At 41.0% G+C, this 24974-nt stretch overlaps 2 protein-coding genes and 1 pseudogene across 6 annotated transcripts; 1 reads left to right on the plus strand and 2 right to left on the minus strand.

Annotated features, from left to right (window-relative positions):
• Window positions 1-6301: 6301 nt before the first annotated feature.
• On the minus strand, window positions 6302-7520 carry LOC121693608 (annotated as a pseudogene).
• A 3329-nt stretch (window positions 7521-10849) lies between these two features.
• Window positions 10850-14598, plus strand: tmem177 (transmembrane protein 177). 4 transcript variants are annotated; one of them, XM_042071326.1, is made up of 2 exons: window positions 10850-11139; window positions 13451-14598. In XM_042071326.1, the coding sequence occupies exon 2, from the start codon at window positions 13483-13485 to the stop codon at window positions 14413-14415; it is 933 nt and encodes a 310-aa protein (XP_041927260.1). In that variant the 5' UTR covers window positions 10850-11139; window positions 13451-13482; the 3' UTR covers window positions 14416-14598. The 4 variants fall into 4 exon arrangements, with proteins under 4 accessions (XP_041927260.1, XP_041927259.1, XP_041927262.1 ...); XM_042071325.1 differs by having other exon boundaries at window positions 10851-11114; XM_042071328.1 differs by lacking the exon at window positions 10850-11139 and adding an exon at window positions 11199-11468.
• Window positions 14599-15505: 907 nt separating this feature from the next.
• LOC121692594 (solute carrier family 2, facilitated glucose transporter member 1) lies at window positions 15506-22745 on the minus strand. 2 transcript variants are annotated; one of them, XM_042071316.1, is made up of 11 exons: window positions 22536-22745; window positions 22178-22217; window positions 21689-21787; window positions 20868-21028; window positions 20479-20719; window positions 20184-20346; window positions 19652-19836; window positions 19126-19230; window positions 18915-19016; window positions 18574-18777; window positions 15506-18054 (listed from the first exon to the last, which is right to left on the minus strand). In XM_042071316.1, the coding sequence occupies exons 2-11, from the start codon at window positions 22190-22192 to the stop codon at window positions 17872-17874; spliced, it is 1458 nt and encodes a 485-aa protein (XP_041927250.1). In that variant the 5' UTR covers window positions 22193-22217; window positions 22536-22745; the 3' UTR covers window positions 15506-17871. The 2 variants fall into 2 exon arrangements, with proteins under 2 accessions (XP_041927250.1, XP_041927249.1); XM_042071315.1 differs by lacking the exons at window positions 22178-22217; window positions 22536-22745 and having other exon boundaries at window positions 21689-21805.
• Between the last annotated feature and the right edge of the window lie 2229 nt (window positions 22746-24974).

Consider the following 24974-nt stretch of genomic DNA (forward strand, 5'->3'; position numbering starts at 1 on the left):
TCGAATGCCCTCTTACGGGCATATAGCTCTGCCACCGGTACGCTCAGGTCAATCCAAACTTTTTTCATCTGTTGTTCCTCGTTGGAAGAACGCGCTACCAGTTCCTAGTAGAGCAGGGACATCCCTCTCCATCTTTAAAAAACTCCTGAAGACCCAGCTCTTCAGAGAATATCTCTTCTCGTAGCACTACTTACAACTAGCTAATTCTAGCACTTACCACCTGACTTGACTGTATAAAAACAGCACTCACTGATGCACTTTTCCCTATTGTACTCTACCTTTTTGAATTGTTTTAAATTGTTCTAGAATTGTTGAGAGAAATTGTTGTTTACCAGGTTGTAAGTCGCTTTGGCTAAAAATGCGTCAGCCAAATGTAATGTAATGTAGATATCCAGCATGATGTTTTTTCCCCATTGAGATCTGATGTGTTTTATTTTTTAAAGTGTATAATTTTTTGAGCAGTGTATAGTCAGAGGTAAGGTTTGCTCAGAAAGAGAAGGTGGTTGAATAAGAATTTATTGATGTAGTTACTTCAATTAACCAAGATATAGAATAATTGGCTTATTTTCTTACACATAGTGGCCATATTGGAATCTTACCAGATTATACTTGATGCTTCGTATATTATTGAAGTTGTCATGCGATAAAATGACTGTTCAAACTTTGAAATTGTTTTTGAATGATATTTCTATCATCAATAACAATAGAGATGGTCTATATTTTCACATTTGGTATCCGCCATATTGGATTTCAAAATCGCCAACATCAAGTTTGTTTGGAAATCATGTCAATAGCTTCCTTGACCCTAAAAATTGAGTGTTAGAACTTAAAAGACTTTTTTATCTTGTTTAATTTTGAAGTTGTATCAACAATTCTATTAAGAATGGTAGGCATATTTGAATTCAAGATGGCGGCCACTAGGGGGCGCTATATGTTGGGGTCCATTTCAATTTTTGATCACTAGGGGGGGTAGTATAACTTCGCCAAGTTTCATGCTTTCTTCAAAAACTGAACGATTCCGGTGCTTAGCAGCTGTACTATTTGTTTATGTTTAGCCAGAAAAACTTTTTGCAATAAACTCAGTTGAATTGCCTTTTGCTGGCATGTGATTAGTTTCTAAGCCGTTATAGAATATGTCTGAAAGCATAATTGTATATATCCAACATTACGTTGCTTTACTGCTTGTGCAAATGTAGACAGCAGAGAGGGCTCTTGCACAGCAGAAAAAAAAAATCTATTCAGCATTAAGGCAGAGGGACAGTTTGATTGGAAAAAAAATTACAGCAATGTTCACAAAAGACCAAATTCGAGCAATTGGACAAAAGTACAAAGGTGGAATACTATGGGGGAATGAAATGGAATACCATTACCAGACATCAGAACAATCCAAAGGTGGGTGCCTCAAGCTGGAGCCAGGAGTCTTACAGGAGGTGTTTGAGATGTTAAGGCTGAAGACAGGACTGGTGGCATGAACCACATGGAGCGTGATGGCCATCACAAGTGTGGAGCTGCACATGGGGACAGGGCCGTGCAACTCATGCCTGCGCGTGCCATGGCAGGAATTGCCACATGCTGGAAACAAATTGTAGGATACCACTACAGTGGTAATTCCACAGATGGGGCATTGCCATAGGGGAAGCAGCAGCTGGCTTCTCATCTCTAATGTCACGACAGACATGGGGAGCCCCAACAGGGCGATGTGGAAATCCTTTGGGATAGACTACAATCAAATATGGGCGCCACATCCTGTCCAGTCACACAGGAGGCTGTACTTCATGCCAAATGTACCACATCTGGTGAAGAACCTGAAAAGTGCCCTTGTCCGTGAACAGATCATCACCATTCCACAAGATGTGGTTGACAAGGAGAGACTACCATCCAACAAAGTGTCTATTGATCCATTACAAGACCTGGTGACCTAAGCTACCAGGAGAATGGCTGTGAACACTTGGCAGACTTCCTGGACATAAAGGACACCATCTGCAGTCTACTACGAAGGGAGTTTAACCTACCCAGATGTAACCCAGGGTTGTTAAACCGGGGTTGACAAAACCTGGTCATCTTAATTTGTGTTAATCGGTACTATGATGCTGATTAAGAAGTTGATTTGTTGAACCGGGGTTAACCTAATTAGAGTTTGTGCGCGTTCACATAAAAGAGGCGGGTTGATGGTGCGATCACTTTATTTTACGGATGAGGAATGCACAATTATTATGACAAGTTACGAGGAATTAAAACCCACTATACGACAAAAATCAAATACGTTGGCAGCAAACAAAGCAAGGCAAGGCTGTTGGCAACGTATTACAGATCGGGTAAATGCGTAAGTAAAGTTTTATTTCCACATGTTCCTCAAATATGTGTTACGGAGGATTAATAGCTTGCGGAATGTCTGAAATGTGTTGAAATAATTAAATTGCCTATTTTGCATTCATAAAAAGGCCTACAGATGCAACACAATTCAGAAGTGGGCATACAGATGTACGCTGAGCGAACCTAAGGACGCTGTATGCGAAACGCGTTGTTCGCACTGAATAAAATCGAGTAAATGTAAACAGTGTGCGGTAGAGCAATCTTATTTTTTGCTATTTAAGGATAATTGAATGTTCAAGTAGCCCCCATTGACTGATTTAGCGTATGCCTAATCCTGAACAGTTCAGATGCAACAGCAGTGCCAAACGCACCTGGCAGCAGGTGAAAATGAAACACAAAAACATTATTCAGAAAGTTTATATAGCTTGCATTAATATCTTTTATGAAAATATGTTGTATGCTTAATAGCCTCCACTTGGCCTCTATTTTACAGCTAACAAGAAAAAGGTGTCTTTGAACACTAGGATAGGCCTGTAGCGACGCGTCGACTTCAAAATTACGTCAACGTCATATTTTTGCGTCGACGCAGCTCGCCACACACATGTGGGAGACCAAAACAGAATCGCAGAAGAAACAGCAACCTTCTCACAGAATTTCCAACAAAGCCCTGCAAAAACAGCTCGCCCTAAATCATCGAAGGTATGGGAATACTTCAAATTTAGTCCCAAACGTAAAGGTGTCGTTATTTGCGCTCTTTGCCAAATGGAGTTGGCATACCACACCAGCAATGTGGGGGCATCTGAAACGGAGGCACCCCCAGCTGCTAGATCTAGCTAACGGTAGCAAGCAGATTGCAGTAGCTTTTAACGTTATCTGTCTAATGTTAGCTAACTCACGAGTCATGACTTAACGTTAGTCATGCTGTGATCATTTACGAGTCAAATATAACATTAGACTAACATTAGCCAGCTTATAGTATCATGATTCATTACGTTAGTTCGCCAATGTCAACTAACGGAGCCAAGCAATGTCCAGGCAAGGGCTGCACATAAGCTGGTGCGCAGTGTTCACGAATGAATGAATGTTGGGACCAGTGGTGTAGTCTATTATATTTGATACGCAGGACTATGCAGTATACCCAGGGGTGGGTAGTAACACGCTACAAGTAACGCACATGAGTAAAAAATTATTTTTTTCGTGGAACGGCAACTTTCCAGATTCCTTTTTCAAAACGGTAGCCTACTTCTACTTTTACTCAAGTACATTTTTGAGCCTGTAATCTACTCTTTACTTCGCTACATTTTCAATCGCCTTTCGTTACAAGTACAAGTTTATTATTGGCGGAGAAAGTATCTCAAGGGATAAAAGCGCACCTATCCCTTGGTGTACAACGGCTTAGGAGAAAAGAAACAGGGCTTCAGAATGCACTACGTTTCCCCACAATTTTAAAAGTAATGACTGGCCTACCGGTATGTAGAATCAATCAGATCACATTGTAGCCTACTACACGGAAGTATATGTTCTATATCTAATAGCTCAGTTAAAGAAGCCCTATGCAACAATTTTAGCAAAAATGACCTTAATTATGCAGGTTGAGAGTCGTTCTGATGGTTCTACAACACTTTCTGGGTTGTTTGGTGGGTGCTTCGTCTCCCTCTATCGTTTCTCCGCGGAAAAAACGAATATGCAACTTTCTGAACCCGGACCGGGTAAATCCGGATGTAACTCAGCGGAAGTATCCAATCGCGCCTCGAAAATGTAGTCATTTTTGTAGATTGTAGTTTCTAAGAAGACTGCAAAACGGACGCCGACTTGGCTTTGTTGCTGTTGAAATTGTAAGTAGCCTACCCTTGGATGAATTTCGTTTTTGTAATGTGGTTTGATAGTCTCTTGAACAATGTGTTTGCTCAACCGTTTTATTGTGAGCCCTGTATGTGTTTAGCTTGGTTTCTTGATGGCTAGCTTGCTAGCTAGTGGGGGTTTAGCGTAGCAGTCACTTGCTACCGAAGCTGCAGGGTGAGCTATGTCGTGAAAAATGCGAGCCCAAATCCGGCGAAAACCCAGAAACAGCCTGCATAGGGCTGCTGTATCTTCTGGTGAGACAGCATAGCAACGAGATGAGAGGTATGACATGACACAGAAAATTAAGCCTATATTAATTTCTGGCCAGCATCGTTCAACAATCACATTGGGCAAGGAAAGCCCAAGTGTACCCACTTAAAGAGCATCACCATCTCAATATACCCACTTAAAATAGGCAAGGATACGTATAAACATTTCGGGTTGATCACAGTATACCCACTACAGCTAACTATAGACAACACTACTGGTTGGGACTGTACAACTGAAAACTGGAATTTTATATTGTGTTAAACACTCTCAGGAATGTCTATGCTGCGCACTGCAGTGTTTTTTTTTTTTTGCACTTGTACTGGTACGGTAAACAGGCTGGCCTTTCATTTTGTATAACAGTAAAATTCAATTTATTTTATTTTGTGTAAAGCAGAAGATTTTTTGCTGTGCAAAACTGTTGTTTAATAAAGTATATTATTATTTTTTTGTATTTATGAGATACATTATGGTTTTTATTAATCGAGCAACAGAAAAATAACCGTTTTTAATCGTCCAATTAGTCGACTAGTCAATACATAGACTGTATACAGTCTATGAGTCAATAAAATAATCGCCCGATTAGTCGTTGTTTACCCCCAGTCCTACTGGAGGAGAAAAGGCACCAGTGTTTAACAGTAGCAGAGGAGTTGCCCATCGCAAATAATAGTGGAAGGCCAATTATGGAGGGAGTTGAGGGAGACATTCGGTCGGATCCTGGTGCTGTGGAAATGTGCAGCCTTTATGTGCAGGGTAATATGACATTCAAGGTTTATGTTAAAATGGTGATTTTTGTGTTCAGTGTCATATGGTGTTATGTGTACAGTTGAGGGGGATAATGTGAAGATCATCCAGCCACCACAGCCCAGCATATGCAGTGATCCTCAGGCCCAGGTAATTGTAAAAAGGAATCAAATTGGAGTAACTGAATTATGTAGGTGCAGCCTCACAAATGTAAATTATTTTTCAGTAGGACGACGAGAGTGAGGACACACTGACTGCCAATTCAGACACTCACATCCAGGTTGAAACATTTTATCACTGCTATACTGTACAGTCAATAATCTAGGAGGATGACTATTACTTTCCAGTTTTACGTCTGTGAATTGAGTGACATATCAATGATAGGTTATCAACCGTCTCTGCTCATATTATTTTGCAGGAAGAGTTGCAACAGCTTCTGTCCCCTCCTGAGCCAACCTCCTCTCGGCCATCACGGACTCAAAGGGCTTTGTCATGGGTTCCTTTGTCAAAGGGTTCCTCATGCTCAAATGTTTAATGCATAATACATTTTCTTTTTGGGGGGTTCTGTAGGCTGCGACGGACAATGTGCGCAGCCTGTACAAGAGAATGCTTCAACTTGACTGTGAAAAAAACAACTGGAAATTAAGAAACTAAAGCTCAAAATTGAGAAGCTAGAACATGACAAGAAGGTATTACTGGTAGATCTACATTTACCAGTCCATCAATGTGTGTACAATCATTAATTGGTTTTCTTTCTGTAGTTTTAAGGAAAGGAAGAACTTGAATAAATGATCTTGAATGTGTTTATTGATTGTGTGTTTTTTATTTTAATGAGTGAAAAATTGGTTGGTGATTGCCTCACTCACTGCACGCCCTGTGGGATGGTCAAGGGTCATGGGGTCAACAATGTCTGGGGGCAAAGGAATGTCATTTGGCACCATTTCTTTTCTGATTGTGGCTATATTGTGTAGCACCACACATGCAGCTACGACCTGACAGGCCCTCTCACGAAGGCCTTTCAGACATGCAAAATCTGCCTTCAAAATGCCAAAGGTCATTTCAATTCTAGCCCTTGTGATGCTGTGGGCAGAATTGAAACGTTTTTGCGGCCTTGTTCGTGGGTCAGCATATGGTGTTAGGAGATGTTTGAGGCATGGGTATCCACGGTACCCCAGCAGCAGGCCATCAAAAAGCCCTTAGATGAAATGGAGAGCAAATGTCACGTGTAAATTTGTGTCCAAAAACAATTCTAGGATGCTGATTGCCTTACCTTCTTCAAATCTTGCAGATAGCGTGGACTCCCTAAAAATGCGGGAGTCGTGGACTGAGCCTGGCCACCTTGCGTCCAAGCTTGTCACCATGAACTGGAGATCACGTCATCTAAGAATTTAAAGCTATTTGGTCATTTTGGTAACGTTCGTGCAAAAGTTAGGAACATGACTAAAGTTGAAGCAAACTGTTTCGCCTGAAAATGATCAACAGGACCACCCCATGTGGATAACAAAAAAAAATGAAAAACATAATGGCGAAGGAATGTGAAATATATAAATATAATTGTTCAAAAAATGCAAACCAACACTTTAGCTTATGTGGGTCCAATAGGTGAAGAGAAGGTGAACTTGAGGTAGGACATGACGGCCTATTCCAATCACATATATCAAATACACCTAATACCTGCACGTTTATGCTGTAAAAAGATTTGCGATTGATATAATCGCCCTCATGCTCTCCCAGGGGTGCACTGATTGGGATTTGTGTGCAGTCAATGGCTCCTATTACTCCTGGGAAACCTAGGGAAATTGTTAGTCATAAGTCTCACAATTGTCTTTATGGAGGTAGCCTAGAATAGACCTATTTTGATATTAGTAATTACCCGCGATTGCAATGCATTGCATTAAATTATATTTAAACTTTTCCTTAATTTGCAGAGTGGTTAGATGGCCAGGGAAAACGACAAATGCATCCAACAGTTTAGATAGAGCAATTACCTCTTTGCGAATCATACAACATACAGTATTCTTGCTCAGATGTTCAGCATCACCGATGGAATACATGAATTGTCCACTGGCAAAATATCTCAATGAAAGGCACATTATCTGCTCTATCGTAAGGGCATTGCTACGACGGGTGACATTAGACGTCTGCCTCGATCAGCTGACAAAGATAACGAATTCCCTCGGCTGAGAATCTAGATCTTTCATAGAGAATATCGTCCGGGTACGTCAGCGGATTCTGACGGTCTCTAAAAACCCTCGCCCTGCGAAGAGAGCCCCTCACGATTTGCACTCCAATGTCGTATGAATCATCTAGGTACACCGACATTGTCTCGAGAAATTGTTATGCCCGAGGCACCCCCATCGGAAACCTGTTGGTAGCATCGGCTAACTAGTGCCAGATATCGGAGTGCGAAGCCGAGATGAGCTATGAGTAAAAGTTCACACTTGGTATTATGTTTCCACACACTAAAAGGCACACTATGCAGGATTTTTAGCTTAATGTGCACGTTTTTTAGCTTAATTTATCTTCATTTAACAGCTTCAGAGTCATTGGAATGGTTATATGCCTTTTTCGGGTTGAATGGTGGCCGTCTCGCTTCCACCTAGTGCCTGTGAGCGGAAAAACCACCCTTGCAACTGTGGGCCGACGGCCTGTGTCAGGAAGTATAACGAGTGTAACGAATTGCTTTACTGCATTCAAATACATATACACGCCAGGCACCGGCTAGAAAAAGGTAGCGATGGAGTTTCTCAGACATTCGTCATGACAGCCAGCGAAAAAGAAGCAAAAACCGAGAAAACAGTAAGGAAATTGCCAATACTGCATAGTTTACCTTTAAGGCCAATATCACACCGAACTTCTCCTTTAAGTCAAAATTGAAGACATAAGCACATGGTTGGGGAGGTATGCCACAGTCTTCTCTAGGTTTGAAGTTAAAGGTGCTCTAGGCGATGCCACACGTTTTTTAGGCTAAAACATTTTATGTCACTTACTGCAAACATCACCTAACCATCCACTAGCTGTCTGTGTCCTGAATACACTGTAAAAAAACGCAATCTCTGTGGACAGCTCAGGCTCCAAAAACGGCAACAAAAACAACCAGGGCAAACCTAGCCCATAAAAACATAACAAACTGTTCTAGCAAATCACAGACGAGATCCGCGTTTAATGGCGGCCTTACATTGTACGATTTTGGTCTGTTTTCACAGTCGGCGACTACATTTACAAAGTCGGACAGATATCATGGGAGTTGTACTGGAATCGCGGCGCGCTCCCGTCAACTAGATCGTTAAGTGTAAGGTGCCAATCTTAGCGGTTTTAAGTCAGTCGAAGTCAGTCCTTTTCTAGTTTTGCCGTTACGACAATATCAAACATGTTGGATATTATCGCAAGTCTTTCTAGTCGTGGCTCATGCAAATAGTGACGTGAACTATAAAAACCAATAGTGACCTCTCTCCAACACCAAACATGAAGGGGCAAAGTAGGCGACAGCTGTAGCCTATATCAGGGGTCCCCAACCTTTTATGTACCGTGGACCGGTTTGATTCCCGTTTGAACCGTGGACCGGTTTGAGGACCGGGAGGTTTCGGGGGTTCCATGTTCCATATGTGTTGCGCATGCATTACTTGAAAAGAACTAGCTCCAGTTAACAGTGAAGGTAACAAACTCTTAAAAATTTGAAAAACGTGAACTTGAAGAAGTGAAAATTGAACAACTTGAAGCTACATCTATCAAGTGTGAACATGCTTAACAAAATATGGGAACTAAACGTGCATTACGAATATAATCAGTGGGAGCCCTGTGCTCGTTTCCCTGCAACAAGGTTAGATACGTGGTGGGAAATGGTAGCAACGTTTTCAGCGCTTTTACGGCTATCTCGGGATATTCTGCTTTGGTTTTGAGCCAAAAACTCGCCAGAGGTTTCCTCATACACACTCTTTAGACCCATCAGTAGGCTACAGAATATCTTATTGTTATTTCCAAAAGAGAACTGTTTTGATCAACTCTCAAAAGTTAGAAGTTAAGTGCACTGAAATACCATTCTAATTACTAGTAAAAGTAATACCTTTACAAGAAGCCTATTGCCTATTTCATGAAATATTGATTTGGTTTATTTTTAGATTTCATGAGACCTGGAGGTAAGACCCAACCTTCTCATATACTGTATTCAGAAACCAATTTTCCATTATAGTCTATGGTAGTCAGTGTCAAATCAACATAATTGCTTAGAGATATGAGAAACCTGAGCAATCTTTAATGTGATTAAGGAGCATACTATGAAAAACCATACTACCACAGAAGAACTACAGAGCGGTAGGCCTAACCTACAAGAATCCGATAACCAGAACAAGCTGGGTATCATCAACACTACAGTATCCTACTGTACAAATGAGTCACATATACACATGCACACATACACTTTTCCTTTTCCTCGTAGTGTCTGCGAATAAAATAAAATCCTAGTTTCATTAAGATAGTATCAGGGTTCTCAGATGAAACTACATTTATTGAACTAAAAATATGAAATAATAGAATGTAAAAACAATACTAACCAGTTAAAAACAAATTCAAATACTAGCATGTGCTATTCAGCCTAGGCTACTTGGCTCTTTTTATGTTTCCACAGGTTTCACTGATGTTATGTAGGCTTAGCTACATCAGACCCTCTTGTGCATAATATCCTGCTCAAAAAAATTAAGGGAACACTTACAGTTTTCCACAATTGTTAAAACACATTTTTTGAAACCTTCCACCCTTTTCTCCATTCACAGAATGTCTGACAGTTCTTGCAAAATAAAACACTCGCCTCAAAAGTTTTACTTGTGCTCAGAACCAAACTGTGTCAGAGTACCGATCCAGTAAATGAAGTGTTCCCTTATTTTTTTTGAGCAGTATATAAAAACAACACAGGATCTGTACCAAACTAATTTCAAAAGGGCACAATAATGTATTCAAGATAAAATTAGAATGGACACCTAGGCTAGACTGGAGTTCATCTCCTTGGAAATGACAATCGATTTTACCTCACCACAATGTAAAATAATAATAATAAATGATTTAAATAGAGAATTACCTTGCTAACTAACCTTGGTATCTAACCAAGGTCCACTTTACTAGCCTCAGTGGGTAAGTAGCAGGTAAGTAGCCGGTAATTAAATGTATGAAGACGTGACATGAGCTATGAAAGAACAAAAAACGTTAATACATTAAGGTTGTAAAATAGCACATTTTCAACAAGCTAGACGTAAGCTAGAAACTTACATTTACCCATGCACATCAGCAGCAAACCGAATTTAGGCTACTGGAGGAATCTACCTAGCGTTTTGTCATTCAACGTTGACACTTGCTTGAGAAGTTGAAGTCGTTGCTTCTAGCGCCACGGTGGTTAAAAATGGTACAGTCCATAATAGGGGTGTCTGAAATCACTTTACCTTAACCATTTTCTAGTGAAAATAGCAGTTGACTTGTATTGTAGCCTACTGTAATGATATTTTTTCACAAAATCAGAAAAATTATCTGACCCCCCCAAAACTGATATTTCTGTCTCTTTGGGGGGTACTGGGTCTTCATTGGGAGGTATAGTACCCCCCAGTACCCCCTGTACGAACTATGGACTTACAGTAGGCCTAGGCTACAGATCAATATCTTAAAAAAAATAAATAAATAAACAGCCAAGACGTGTGTCAATGTGGACGTACTTAGATGATCAAGTTAACTCCATCACTGTTGTGTGAACAGCAGATTTATTTTCCATTCGCCAGTAATTGATCCAGCTCATTTCGGTAGTTCTGAATACGGAGCTTTTAATTTGACAAAATGCTCCAAGACGCTGCTATTGCTGACTTCACGCTGGAGTTGATGGCATTGTACTGTCGCTGTTTTCACATAGCCGGAAGTAAACTCATGTGGTTATGTACCTTAAGTTCAATCGTATCCTTCAAAATATATTGGTGAGTCAAAGGATCTTTACATCAAAAAGTGGGTGCTTTTTGTAGGCCTATGTGTTTTGGACTGTATACGGCTTACATTTGCAATCCTCTTGGCTACAACTTGGTTGGCAACATGTAGCAAATTGCAAGCTGACTAAATATGGTATCAACAGCTAAAAAAAAGTGTTAACGTTACAGTACATTTAAGTTAACTAAGACAGCCTAGAATACACATTTATCCACTTAATGGTAGCCTAATGCGTTATTAGGGTTAGGGCTGTCAGCGCAGTTTGTAGGCCTACATGTTACCGTGTTGTCGTCACATCTCTTCAGTGGCATTCGACCTTCAGGACCAGTCAACATGACATGCGTTTGGTGAATATATTCGTCACTGAATTCACTTGTGCGGGGGTAGTGAAGACCCCGTTTTATAGCCTACACACAATTCGCTTACACGTATACGTTTGGGGTGATGGGTAAATAATACCCATGTCCCTGAGAAGCCCGAGAACAGACAGTCCTCTAAAAGTACAGCTTATTTTTTATGCCAGGCTACAATTTGGGTTGAACTGAAGTTAACATCACATTGACTAAATATGACAGCTTGCCATATGCATAGTCATGGAATGCACATGAGAAATGGTTGCATTTGGTATGCGCATGCAAACTTTCCTGGTAAATGATAATAATAGCTTAGTGCATTTTACAAAACCTCCTTGCTATGTTATTTGTCCACTAGGGTGCGATAAAGTGAAAATGATTACCTGCATGTTTTAGCTTGCCATGTTCCCTTAAAGATGACATAAAATGGATGAACAGTATTGAGTATTTTACCTTGGTCTCTGATGTTAGTATAGAAGGTATGCAGGTCTGTCAAATGCATGCTCAGATGCTATTTCAGAAGCCCATGGTTACAATACAATGAGAATAAGATGGCCCATTTCAGCAGATATCTAGTGCCCCTCATGTTTACCTGGTAGCCTACCCTCATGAATAATTAAGTGAGTTTTAAGCTGATTGGCCACCTTCAAGTCAAGTTTATTTATATACTGTAGCACATTTCATACACAGAGGTCATTCAATGTGCTTTGCATAAATAAAAGCAAACAGTAGCAAATAAGCATAGAAGGGCAATAGTCAAAGAATAGTTTAAAAAAGTAGAATTAAAAAAAGAAAACACACAAGGTAATAGTACATGAAAGCATAAAGGGGCAATAGTTTAAAAATGTTTTAAAAGTAATAATTAAAAGAATTGGATTTTCAGAACAAATCGGATCCGCGTCCACAAACACTGTATCAGTTTCTCAGTAGATACGATGCATAGATATATGCTGGGTGGCGGTGAGTAGTGGTTAAAGACCTTGGCTAGCGTGCAGTACCCTGAAAAGTTGTGGGTTCAATTTCCGGCTTCCACCGTTGTGACCTTGAGCAAGGCACTTAACCCCATGTTGCTCCGGGGACATATGTAAGTCACTTTGGATAACAGTGTCTGTTAAATTAATTAATGTAAATGTACAGTAGATACCATGTGCATCCGTCCACATTACTCCATTGATACGCAAATCTAATAGGACGATCTAATGTGGATTGGAGGGCGAATCGTAACAAAAGTGTGTCGGATACAAACAAATCCGAGCTAGTGTGGACACGGTATTAGAGTAAGATTTTCAACACACTGTTCATTACTCCCCTAGTAAGCATGAATAAGGTCCTGGTCTGGTATCGTCAAATCAGCGGACGCGTTTGATCTAATCGGCTCTGTGCAGATCTGGCTAAAAGTCATGTTTGTATTGATAGATTCAGCCAGATCAGCGCAGCGCTACAAGATTGAACGCACCCGCTGATTTGACGATACCGGACCAGGAAGCCATGGAATTTTCTTTCTACAGATACAGGTCTTGCTATAACCTCTGGACACTTTCAAAGCTTACAATACTTTGGTTTGTCTGTAGAAACCCTCACCACACTACCACAGAAGTGTGATTATATTTTGAGCATTGTTCGTGGTATAAAATAGTGATGTGGCACCTTGCCCTGTTAGCATCACTGTAAGCCCATTCAGTGGTAATGCAAATAAACAGTCTTGCTCAAAACGCCACCAATTAACGTAATTTTGCTCTCAATCAAAAGTTTGAAGTTGTTAACTACCATAAATAGACCCTAGGTTGTATTTACTCCCATAGTTACACTTTAATCAGTATGTTTATCACAATGTGCATTGTAAGGTTTGAAGATAATACTATTACCAAATAAATATTAGTTAACATTGTTGTTGTTTGTACAGATGTTGAAAATTGCCTGCACATGAAAATTATAGGCTATTAATTGTACTAAAACCATCTTGTGTTTCTCAACAGGAAAATCACCATTCTGAGAAAAGGAGTGCCAAATGAGTTTCTCATTTCTGAAAATCTCTGCATTTCTGCAGAAGTACCGAACGCCAGTGTTACTCGTTAGCTGTGGGGGAGTTTTCACAGCCAATATTTTCTATCATGTTTTTCCAAATGGGACATATAGAAAGCTGTATCAGGCCTGGAGCAAAGGGGAACCTGCCAGTCTGTCTGAGAAACTGGAGAACACATTTCAAACAGTGTTAAATGATTGTGCTGTCGGCTCATCCGAAAACTTCAGTGCCTTTGCGTCCTTTGGCTTTCACCCAATTGGTGCTGGCATTCCCTGGCTACCCTCTGGTGCCCAAGTGGGCATACCAGCCAATTTCAACAGTACTCCAGACGACCCAGCTGGCATCACCAATCGCACCATACTTATAAATGGTAGAGAGGTCGAGTGGGACAGTGATATTGGCAGCAGCCTGAAAGAGTCTCTTGTGTTTTCTTCCGAGGCACAGAAGTTTGCCATAGCACGGGAAGTGCTCCGGTTGGATTCGGCTGGGCCAGTGTTGCATGCTGCGGTGGCTCCAGCTTGCCTGGTCGGGATTTGTGTCAACAGCGTGGTGCTTAAACATATCTTTGGGCTATACGCTGGTCCCATTCTGGCCAGGGGGCTGGTCAATTTAGTTGTTGTTGGTTTGGGTGCTGCGTTCTACTTGCTGGCAACTGATGAAGTTAGCCAGTGGATGGACTACAGGTCAGATCGCCGCGCAGCCAGCCTCTCTCCTGAGTACATCAAAGGAGGAGTGGAGTTCTATGACAAGATCATCTCCCGTAATAAGACTTTACGGATGCTCATGGGCGAGAGGGGGGAAGAGATGTATGCACCAAGTGGCAATCTTTTCCCATCTAACATGTTCAGTTTGAAACACGCTCCATACACTGCTCGAAGGGAAGGAGTTGCCAACCTTTTAAAAGAACACAAAATGTAGAGGAGAAACCCACCATTTCAACCATGAAGTGTGTAACTTATTATCGAAATTATTAGCATTACTGTGTTATGCTGGTGATTTTCTGCATATATGAGAGTTATGTGTACTGTAGAACATGAAGTGTGATATTTGAACATGGAAAAGTCCTTGACTAAACGTATAAACAGCAATTGGCAGGATTCAGCCATCATTGGTATTGGAAAAGATTTGAAAGAGCTGCCCTTTTTGGGGGTATGTATTTTATAGCAATACTGATAAGGCATGAGATGGCTCCCTTGTGTGTCACAGTTGTTCTTGTGTTCTGAGTTGTTACACCAAATGGTTTTTTTTTTAACAATTTCCCATCAAGGAGAATAAAGTTTTTAAGCAACTAAGTATACTCATCAACTTATTGAGAGACAGAAAGAAGTATACAAATTCAGCAAATTGTATATAAATGCCTAATAAAAGAAGGACCGAATTCAGCTGAAAAGACTAGTAAATTATAGCGAGAGGACCTCACTACCTGACATCTTATGAGACATGCTAATAAGGTGGCTAAACTCTAGCTGCTAGCATCTGTCACCTGCTTAGTTCCCACACTGTTCATCCACAAGTTAACTATTGTCTATTTTCTATGTGGAATGTGGATGTACAGTAGACATTTTTTTTAAATAGTCTGGTAAGATCTGTAATGAAGGTAGGGGGGGGACTGTGGCGCAACAGGCTACAGCGCCCGTACCAGGTACGGGTCCAAGTGCCCACGGGGACCCAGGTCAAGGCCAAGGTCATCATCTAGTACCACTGCTGCCAAAATGGTATTCTAAGACACAGAATAGAACAAACCCACCCCCCCCACCCCTCCCTTAATGAAGACATCTCCAAACCACTGCATTCCAGCTGTCCCACTTGTCCTTTGGGCCACCTTCCCTCTGTTGTTTTACAAGCCATCTCACCCACACTCCTGCCTGCACTCACACACATGGTAAATGCTTCACTAGATTTTGTTACTTTCCCCAGTGCAGTCTGTGGCTTGTGCTGCAACAGTTCTCATAACTTGTTGGATTTGTTGGGAGCCTTTGACACACTGAACCACTTGATGTGCTCCACTTAGTAGCTCATATCACATACAAGCTACAAGTTTCAGTGCAATGGCATGGTGGTCCCCCCACCACACACACACACTTGACTACAATGGCAAGCTAGCAATTAAAACGCTTTCATTAAAAAAAGTATGACATTGCTTATCACCTCTGCTTCCATAGATGCATATGAACATAGGTCAGCAATACAAAGAGCACAACATTGCTTATCACCTCTGCTGCCATAGATGCATATGAACATAGGTCACCAATGCAGGACCAGAGTGCAGCACCAGCTTATTTAAACTCCTTTTCCCTCATCACAATCTACCAGGAAATGACATCAGCATCAATCACATTAATCTTCTCTGTGGTTCATTGTTTGAGGAATGAGCCATCTATCTCCAGCATATGCAGATCTAACTTCCAAGCACATTACAGAGCTTTTTCTGCTGGCCCAACTGATTTGTTTAGCTGCTTATAAAATACAAAATATTTGGAGGGAAAATAACCATATATATATAACACCAGAGAGAAATTGTTACCCTGATTGTCTGACTGACCACCCAGTGAAATACAGAGAGCTTGTTGGTCGGAAGTAGGTGATTATAGTGTATTTTTTTTTTGTTGTAACATGCTCTGTTGTTGATATTAATTAAACACAGATTTTGCTGAATGAACACGTCTCGCCCCAGTTACAATGAACAGTGCGAGACTCCATGATGAGAGGGATTGGAGACTGTTGTGGTTAAAGCTCTAGAATGTGATGTTGTTCCACAGCAAACACAGGCACACATATGCATGCATTTATTTCAGTTAAAACAATGACAATGAGATGAAGGGATTTATTATTTGTTTCATCGACATTTATATAAAATATATCACACACAAGACCAACCAGTTGTCTCAAGCACTCTTGATTCCTTCCATTAGATAAAAACAATGTGGTGTGTCATTTATTCAGAGATTGCTTCAAGTTTGCAACAAGTGCTTGATACTAGCTACTCTGTTATACCAGTCATTAAAAGCAAGTTCAGTGTTTGGATCTTTGATTTCCTGCATAATTTGTAACTCAACTCTCGGTTTTTCAGGCAAGATGCTAAACAAAAACTGGCCTCAGATGCACATAAGCTAGATGGCACTGTTTGACACATCTGAATTTCTTACCTGTAATTGCCATGACAGGTTTCATGGAGTGGAAAAGACGCTTTAGACAATATCAGACACCTATGATGAAAGCAGGGATATCGGAGCTATTTTTGACCTTACATATTCTGATGAAAGCCAAATTTGTTTGTATAAATGGAAACAATTGAGTGATTCAACATGTCAGGAACCATTATTGTGCTATTTTTGACTTCTATTCTTTAACTGGCAGGTTGCATCAAGCATATTAAAACAGTGCTGTGACATTCTGCTCAAGTTGGAAGTATAATTAGGCCTAACAAGCACACATTTCTCAGTACGTGGCCCTCTCCTCACGAAAGGTAACTGACAGATACAACAGGTTCTCATTATAGACCTATGAGAGACTGTAAAGAAAAGCTGATATGTTTTATGGCTCGGTTTAATTGTGCAGTAAAAATTTCGACGGCTTGTCTCCGTCTGTGTCATTTTTCCACAGTTTGAGTGTGTGTTTATACTTGCCTACTTTTAATGGATGTTCTCTGCTAACAAGAAATCCCCCTCTTCAATTCCACTAATTAGTTGACCTTGTTATAGACAACACACAGTGGAGTACAAATGACCCACCTTGGTGTTTGTGAGTTCATTATTTTTTTCATCCTCTTGTGTGACTTTTTACATGGAGTTATAGGCCTACAGTACATGGACGATTGATTTAATTTATTTAAATGTACCTTTTTGTTTGCTGTATACATTTACATAAATAAACATACAATATACTATACATTAAAACAATAAAATACCTGTTATGGTATCTCTTCTCCAGAGGCATCATGTGGTCTTTCCATTCATGAGCCTCAATCAAGTCATTCAAGCAAAGGCAAAGATGTCTGGTCTTCGCACTCAGCAACCTCATATCATTCACATGAGTGTTTCAAATGTACACAGGTCAGAGGTGTGCCAGAATTCACAGGCCAATAATAACTTGGAGAGGTAAATTCTCTTCTCAGTACTACAATCCAACCCTCAGAGAAGTACATCCTGCAAGCGAGACTGAAGAATATTAACTGTAACGGTAAAATATGTAGAAAAAAAATGATCACCCATGTTCAGATTACACTCACTCAACAGGAGAGCATTGTCATTGTCCAAGTCCTAGCCATCAAAGACTTGTAGAGCACAGCACACAGAAAGAGACCTGTTGAGGACAGAAGCTCACAGCTGTGTCTGAGGCAGCTCGTGCTGCATGTTGTTGGTGTATCTGGGCCACTCAGGTGCTGAATGTGTTGAAGTTGGTCTTGTTTCGGAGCAGGATGCCCTCTGACCCACGGAACTCTGCTGCAATGTCATCAAACGTACGCCCACGGGTCTCGGGCAGACGGAACAGGGTGTAGAAGAATGATACAATGGCCATTGCCATAAAGAGCAGATATACATAAGGTCCACAGAGTTTCTGTGTAGTAAAACAAAAAGAATGATCACTTTCCACACATTAAAGGTACTCTAAGCGATGTTGGGTAGCGTCACTTCTTTTGACTTTCAAACAAAATAGAGAGCTAGCTCGCCCATCCCTCCCGTGCAACGGCGGTGAATGGCTGTAAAAGTTTCATGGTCCAGGCTGTTTTTCTTGCCGTTTTTGGAGCCTTGGCTGTCTACAGAGACCACATTTTTAACAGTGTATTCAGGAGACAGACAGATAGCGGATTGTGAGGAGATGTTTGCTGTATGTGACAAAAAATATTTTAGCTTCCTCTTATAGATGTTTTAGAAACCGCGTAACATCCCTTAGAGCACCTTTAAGCAAAGTACCGAATCAGAATTTTGCTGCTGTAACAATGCATATCATGACACAATTATAGGATTATCTTTATACAATTTCTGGACATCAAATGAAATGACAAAAATGTAAAGCTTGCTTCATGCTCCATGTATCTACAAGTTTTATCTCAGGACGTTAGATATTAAAACTTACGAGTAGTGGAGGGAATAGCAGTGCCAGCAGAAACTTCCCTCCCCAGTTGAGCATGCTAGTGAAGGCCATGGCCATGGGCCGGGCAGACTGGTCAAAGAGTTCTGCAGCAATGAACCAGGAAATGGGCCCCGGCCCGACCTCATACGAAGAGATGAGGAAAAACACCACGAAGACATGCAGGCTCCGCACATCTGGCACAATATGCTGATGAAGGGGAGACATCGAAATAATAATATAAGTGGGGACATTCCATAAAATGTGAAATATACTGTCACACTTATTATTATTACAAAAATCAGTATTACTCTCGAGGCCTTCAGAGAGATAAGGATCTATCCTACCAGGATGGAATCTGTAATGGTCATCATCATGTTGCATAGTGCCAAAGACAGGAAGCCGGTCAGAAGCAAGCGCCTGCGGCCAGCTCTTTCCACCAAGAAAAACTTGAAAGCAAAGAAGTGTTTCAATGAGTTCAGGCTTGTATTATTTGTCTTGAGTTACACACTGCTTTGCACATAATACTGCCATAGAGGAAGGCTTGCCAAAACTCACAGCGACTATGGTGAATGCCACATTGACGGCCCCAACCCCCAGCGTCAGATATTTCGCCTCATCAAATTTTGACTTGTCAAATATTTTTGTTGAATAATTTATAATCTGAAAGAAAAAAAGAAAAACACATGAGTAATGCTACCCAGGTTTCCTGCTGTGATACCAAACCTGGGGGAGAGCTACGACACACTGACCTAGAATTCATACCCCCCCTAGAAGTGGGAGAGGAAAAAAGAGCTTTGAAAATCTGAGTCTGAATAATTCAAATGGCTTTTTGATGCTCTGTGGAAATATTCATGATACGAGGAGGCATTAGCATTCAAGTCTGCAGGAGAAATGCACCACATCCAAAATGTTTTCTTTTTCATGCATTATAGGAAAGTTAATCTACAGAACCAGCATTAGTCTAGAACTCTTGACAAAAAATACTAGTACCATTCATTTTATAAATCTAAAGGAGAAATCTGAGGGAGAAAAGGAAATGTAAAGAGCTCTCAGCCCCTAGTATGACAGAAGATGAACTCACTGCATTGAAACCAGACAACTGGCTGCCCAAATTGATAATCAGAACCAGTCTGATTGGCTGCCTGTAGCGCCTCTTTGTGAGGAATTCTCTGATGGTGACACCCGATTCGCTGTTGGTCGCCTCCTCTTTCATCTCCTCTAGTTCCTGCAAGACTATGTTAGGATTGCCCCGGAGTCTCTGCAAGGCTAAAAAAAAAAAAAAAAAAAAAAAAAAAAAAATACTTCCAGTAAATCATTTAAAAAGGTGTTTCCTGCATTAGACAAAGTGCTCTTAAGAAATGTGCCATCTTTAGCCATGTAACTCAATCAGATTTTGAACCAAAGGTCACACATTTTAATCTTCTAAAATTTCATCGCAATACAAGTAAGTTATAATGAAGTATAAGCACTATTAATTTATTAATTTGGCTGTAGAGTTAGATAACTACTGGTAAAATCTCTCTCTCTATATATATATATATATATATATATATATATATATAGATAGATATATATATATAGAGAGAGACATATATACAGAATCACATACCCACCTTTTTCTGCCTGCTCCTCCTTGCCCTGGTTGATAAGCAGGTAGCGAGGACTCTCTGGACAGAAAGGTAGGGTCAAATATTGCAACACCGCAGGGATGAGGGACAAAGACAGCATCATGGCCCAGTTATCCTCTGTGCCCAGAACGGTCTCCAAGCCGACCACCTACAGAATCCAACACACAAACAACAGGCACATTAGACCTCGCACTGATGCAACCCAGGCCCTAGATAATGAGTTCAATGTTTAAGGGCTTACAGCAGAAATGAAACAGACAGAAACAATATGTGGTCTCACCATGCCCAACAGAATGCCCGAAGCAAAGGAGACCTGGTTCAGGGTGGCAAAGGCACCACGTAGGTTGGTGGGCGAGACCCCCTGGATATAGAGGGGGTTTAGGCTCATGGCAAGGCCACAGAATAGACCAAAGATCAGCCGGCCCATGATAAGGACCTCAAAGGACTGCAGGCTCTTGCTGGAGACCATCAAACAGGCACTTATGATGGACAAGATGTTCACGATCAGGATGGAATTCCGTCTGATTCAGAAAGGTGGAGATGAGTGTCATTGATTGGAAGAGAGAGACATGTTACCAAGAGCAACCATAATAAACAGTGTAAAATGTACTGGTAAGTACAGAGAGCAAACTCAATAAACTACAACTTGTTAATTGTGCTTGTCCTAACCTTCCATAATAGTCTGCAAGACATTTGACCCCAAGTGACCCCAGGAGGGCTCCAAAGTCTTTGATGCTGACAGAGAGTGACCACAGAAAGGTGAGACTGTGGTCGGGCATGGACTGATTGTGTCGAGACCTCCATGTCACATTGAAGAACTCCTCAATGATCTGCATTAGGATATAAAAAATATGGGACTCTTGCACCACAACTTTTTTTGACTCCATGCCCAAGGAACAAAATGGAGTACCTCAGTCTTTGAATTTCTCTCAACAGCCTTGTAAGCTATTGCAAATGTGGTATGAACAAAAACATTTTAAGACCTGCCTTTGACTGCATGCCCAGTTAGCAAAAAAGAATAGGTCAATTTGAGTTTCCCTGCAATAGTCTTGTTAACTACAGCAAGTGTGATATAAGCAGTAGCATTTTATACCTGTTCTCCAACACGCCAAAAGCTGTGTGTGATTAAAAATGGCTTACAGATGGTTTCCAAAATGTTTTAATGATGAAAAGCTAAACACTGCTAACTACCCACTCTGGAGCAGCCCACACACACATCAACCATAAATCAACTTGTTCCAATCAGTCATGTGTACCTATGTGAAAACATAAAGGAGCCCAACTGGACAGAAGCCAAAAAAAATGGGGGGGGAACTGGCACAGGATCGCAAAGTTTATTCTATATTTTTAAGAGGGGGGGGGGGGGGGCAGTGTAGGGGTGGGGGGCAGGGTTGTGGAGACTGTGAGATGTTTACATGCCTATGATGGGGCCGTGCCAACCTGTGCTTCCCCACCCACCCTGAGGAACCCTCTCTCCGTCTCCCACTCACCCTGGCTGGAGCGTTGACATTCCCTGTGTGATATCCAATTTGCAGGGAGCCAAAGACCGCTGCCACGATGGAAGTCAGGAGCGTAGCGGTCAGCTGGCTCTGGGTGCACATGTACATAGTCCGTGTGACTTACCGGTGTTATTGGTTCATGGGGAAGACATTGAATGAAAGGCATCTTGGCTGAGGGCCCCAAAAGTACCTGTACTAAGTTACATTATCGCCAGTCATGTTGTTACGGAGTATTTCTATTCTCCAGTCAATGCATTGTGACTAGATGTTAGTATCAGATGATTGCTGAATAAGGAGGTAATTGATTGTCAGTGTGAATTATGTGTCTACACTGTTAATGAAGCTGTTAGTGAGTATGTTCAAAAACAAACAAACAGAAAAAAATTACCCAGTATTCAGTTTACACGTGTACTGTACAGCTTGTTGAATGATTATAATGCACTTGTGTATGCAGTCACGGTATGAAATAGAAGCACTAACCTGTATCACAGCCATGGGTTTGATTTAATTGAAATCGCTCCTTGAGGGGGAAAAACATCACTGATTGTAGAAGATTCAAATGGTTGTTCTGCTTTCTTCTACTTCTGATTTACTTGCTTATCAGTGAAATCTCAGAGATACTGTGCTTAGTCACTGACTGTTCATCTCACTATAAAATGCTTTCATGACATGTTGGTTCAAATAAATTCCATTGCAAATCGAGTAAATGTTATAGTGAATTGATATTTGTATGTATTTCATTTGTATGTTGTGTTGACTCACAATAAAACTGAGTCAACTGACACGATAGCATATGGTTTTCATTGATTCTCCTTCAATAAACCTCACACTTTCTTACCTGTGCAGTTCGATGTTATAAGTTGCTTGTGGTGATTCGATTTTTCTTGAATTCGTTTTGGGAGTGGGCTGTGAAATCCAAAAAAGAGAGTCTTCATATGCTCTTTCTCACCCATATGTGTGTCTGAACATCATCCATGAATTCGGATTTTGCTGCCCGGAGTCCAACACCATACTGTCCACTCTTCAGAGCGTCCTCTGACAGACACTCCCCTCGTACCCGCCACCACCACCACATGACTTCCCCTGTCCACTGAGACAGCTCTAGGACCCTGTGGGAGAACTGATGAAGTCACACGGCCTTGGTGAATTTAAGGCCAGTCTGAAAGTATGGCAGCAATGAACTACTGGTGGTCAGGAGGCTCCGTGGCAGCAATGAACTACTGGTGGTCAGGAGGCTCCATGGCTTCTAGGTGCACCATGGAAAATCCATCCTGTGCCAAACTGTTTACTAATGGAAAAATCCGCAGTCATGTATTTTTTTATTTTATTTTATTTTATTTTATTTCATTATTTTGTAATATGTAAATCTACATTGTACCCACCTTTTAAGCTTGTGATTTAGCCATACTTATATATGTTTAACATCAGTCCATACTGTTAACTGAAAATCATATCATGTCTTTTTCTTATTGGGTGGAAACATGGTTAATAAATTGATATAAATGGTGTCAGTCTAACTGTTTCCAGTGCCGGAGGTTGTGACATTGTACTGGTCCCTGAAGCAGGCGTAGTACGTTCTGACAGGAACTGACAGCATGATAAAAATGTAAATGATTTGTAATATGTGCTTACAAGGGGGACGCGTGACTCTCGAGACTCTTTATACGCTACCCCTAACATACAGACGACACAATTCACAGCCACTGTAAATGAATTGGCTGTGCTGTCAGCATAATGAAACAAATCCCAATGTCTGACTTCTTAGTATAGCACTTCCTACATATATCTACTTACTGAGCTTCATGCCCAACCATACAGTCCTTGGGTTACAACCTTATAACTTTATAACTTTTTAATGTCTATATTTTCATAAACAGTCAGTATATTCATGACAAAGAGTATCTGTCTATGCAGACAGCACAGAGGGTAAAGAGTTTTTAAGTGGATAAACACACAGCCCATATCAGAGCACTGCAGCACTCATTACATTCTCTTGGATGACCATTACTTTTGGCAGCCTCTCTCTGGACATGGTTTGGCCCAGTTTTGAAAGTGCCATTACTCAACATGGGGTTTTTGACCATATGGTAATGAGGTGATGCTAATTAAACAACACTAAACAAGAAGGATAACATTTACAACCAGACGACTCTGGAAACGCAATATTTTGATTATGAAGGTGGGGTAAGTACTGACCTGATGTCTAGTTTTGCTATTTTTCTTTTCTCGTTTTTGGCATAACTGTATAGGGCCTACACACACACTCAGTCTAATCAGACCCAGAACAGATGCTTTGCATCAGAGATAAATGAGTTGCTCACTTTGATGACATCCAACTCCTGTGCTGTGAGCTCACTGAGCTCCACACAGTGATGAAATAAAAATCACACTAAAACATAAAAGAAGGCTAATTCTGAGTATTAGTAGGTGACTCACATTTACGGGAGAGCTCTGGTTATATTCAAACAAATCAGTATCCAGAGGGCATCATGACAGTCTCTTAAGCCGACACGCAACCAAAGTAGCATGTATACTCGCTCTCTCTCTTTCTCTCACTCTCTCTCACACACACACACACGCACATATCTAGACCCACACGACCACACACACACACACACACACATCTAGACCCACACGACCACACACACACACATACACACACACACACACACACACACAAGCACAGTGACACACACGTACGAATACACACACACAAACACACACCCACAAACACGAACACACACAACGCACAATCACGATCACACACACACACACACACACTCACGAACACCCGCACACACACACACAAACACATACACACTCACACCTACATACACATATCTAGACCCACACACACACACACACACCTACACACACACACACACACACACACTAGGGTTGCCAACTTCCTGAACCCAAAATGAGGGACACTTTCAGTGCTGCGGCTGCACCCCCCCCCCCCCCCCTAAAAAAAAAAAGAAAAACAAGGAAATCAACACTTTAATATTATTATACGTAGGCTAATTTGTTTTAAAATATACATTTATTAAGAAATACGACCCATTTGATTCTGTTTGACTCATTTATAAATGGTGCTCTGTCACTTTAAAAGCATTATCTTCACGGTAGGCCTATTCATAATATTTTGCCAGCTCTATTCATATAGTCCACAAACTCTAACATTGTTTGTGCCACCAGCACAATATTAACAATGATAAGTATACTATTAAGTCGGTTGTAAATAGAAGCATGTAATGACATGATGCTAGTGTGACCA

This window comes from Alosa sapidissima, chromosome 19 (assembly GCF_018492685.1).
Source record: "Alosa sapidissima isolate fAloSap1 chromosome 19, fAloSap1.pri, whole genome shotgun sequence".
Lineage (NCBI taxonomy): Eukaryota > Metazoa > Chordata > Actinopteri > Clupeiformes > Clupeidae > Alosa > Alosa sapidissima.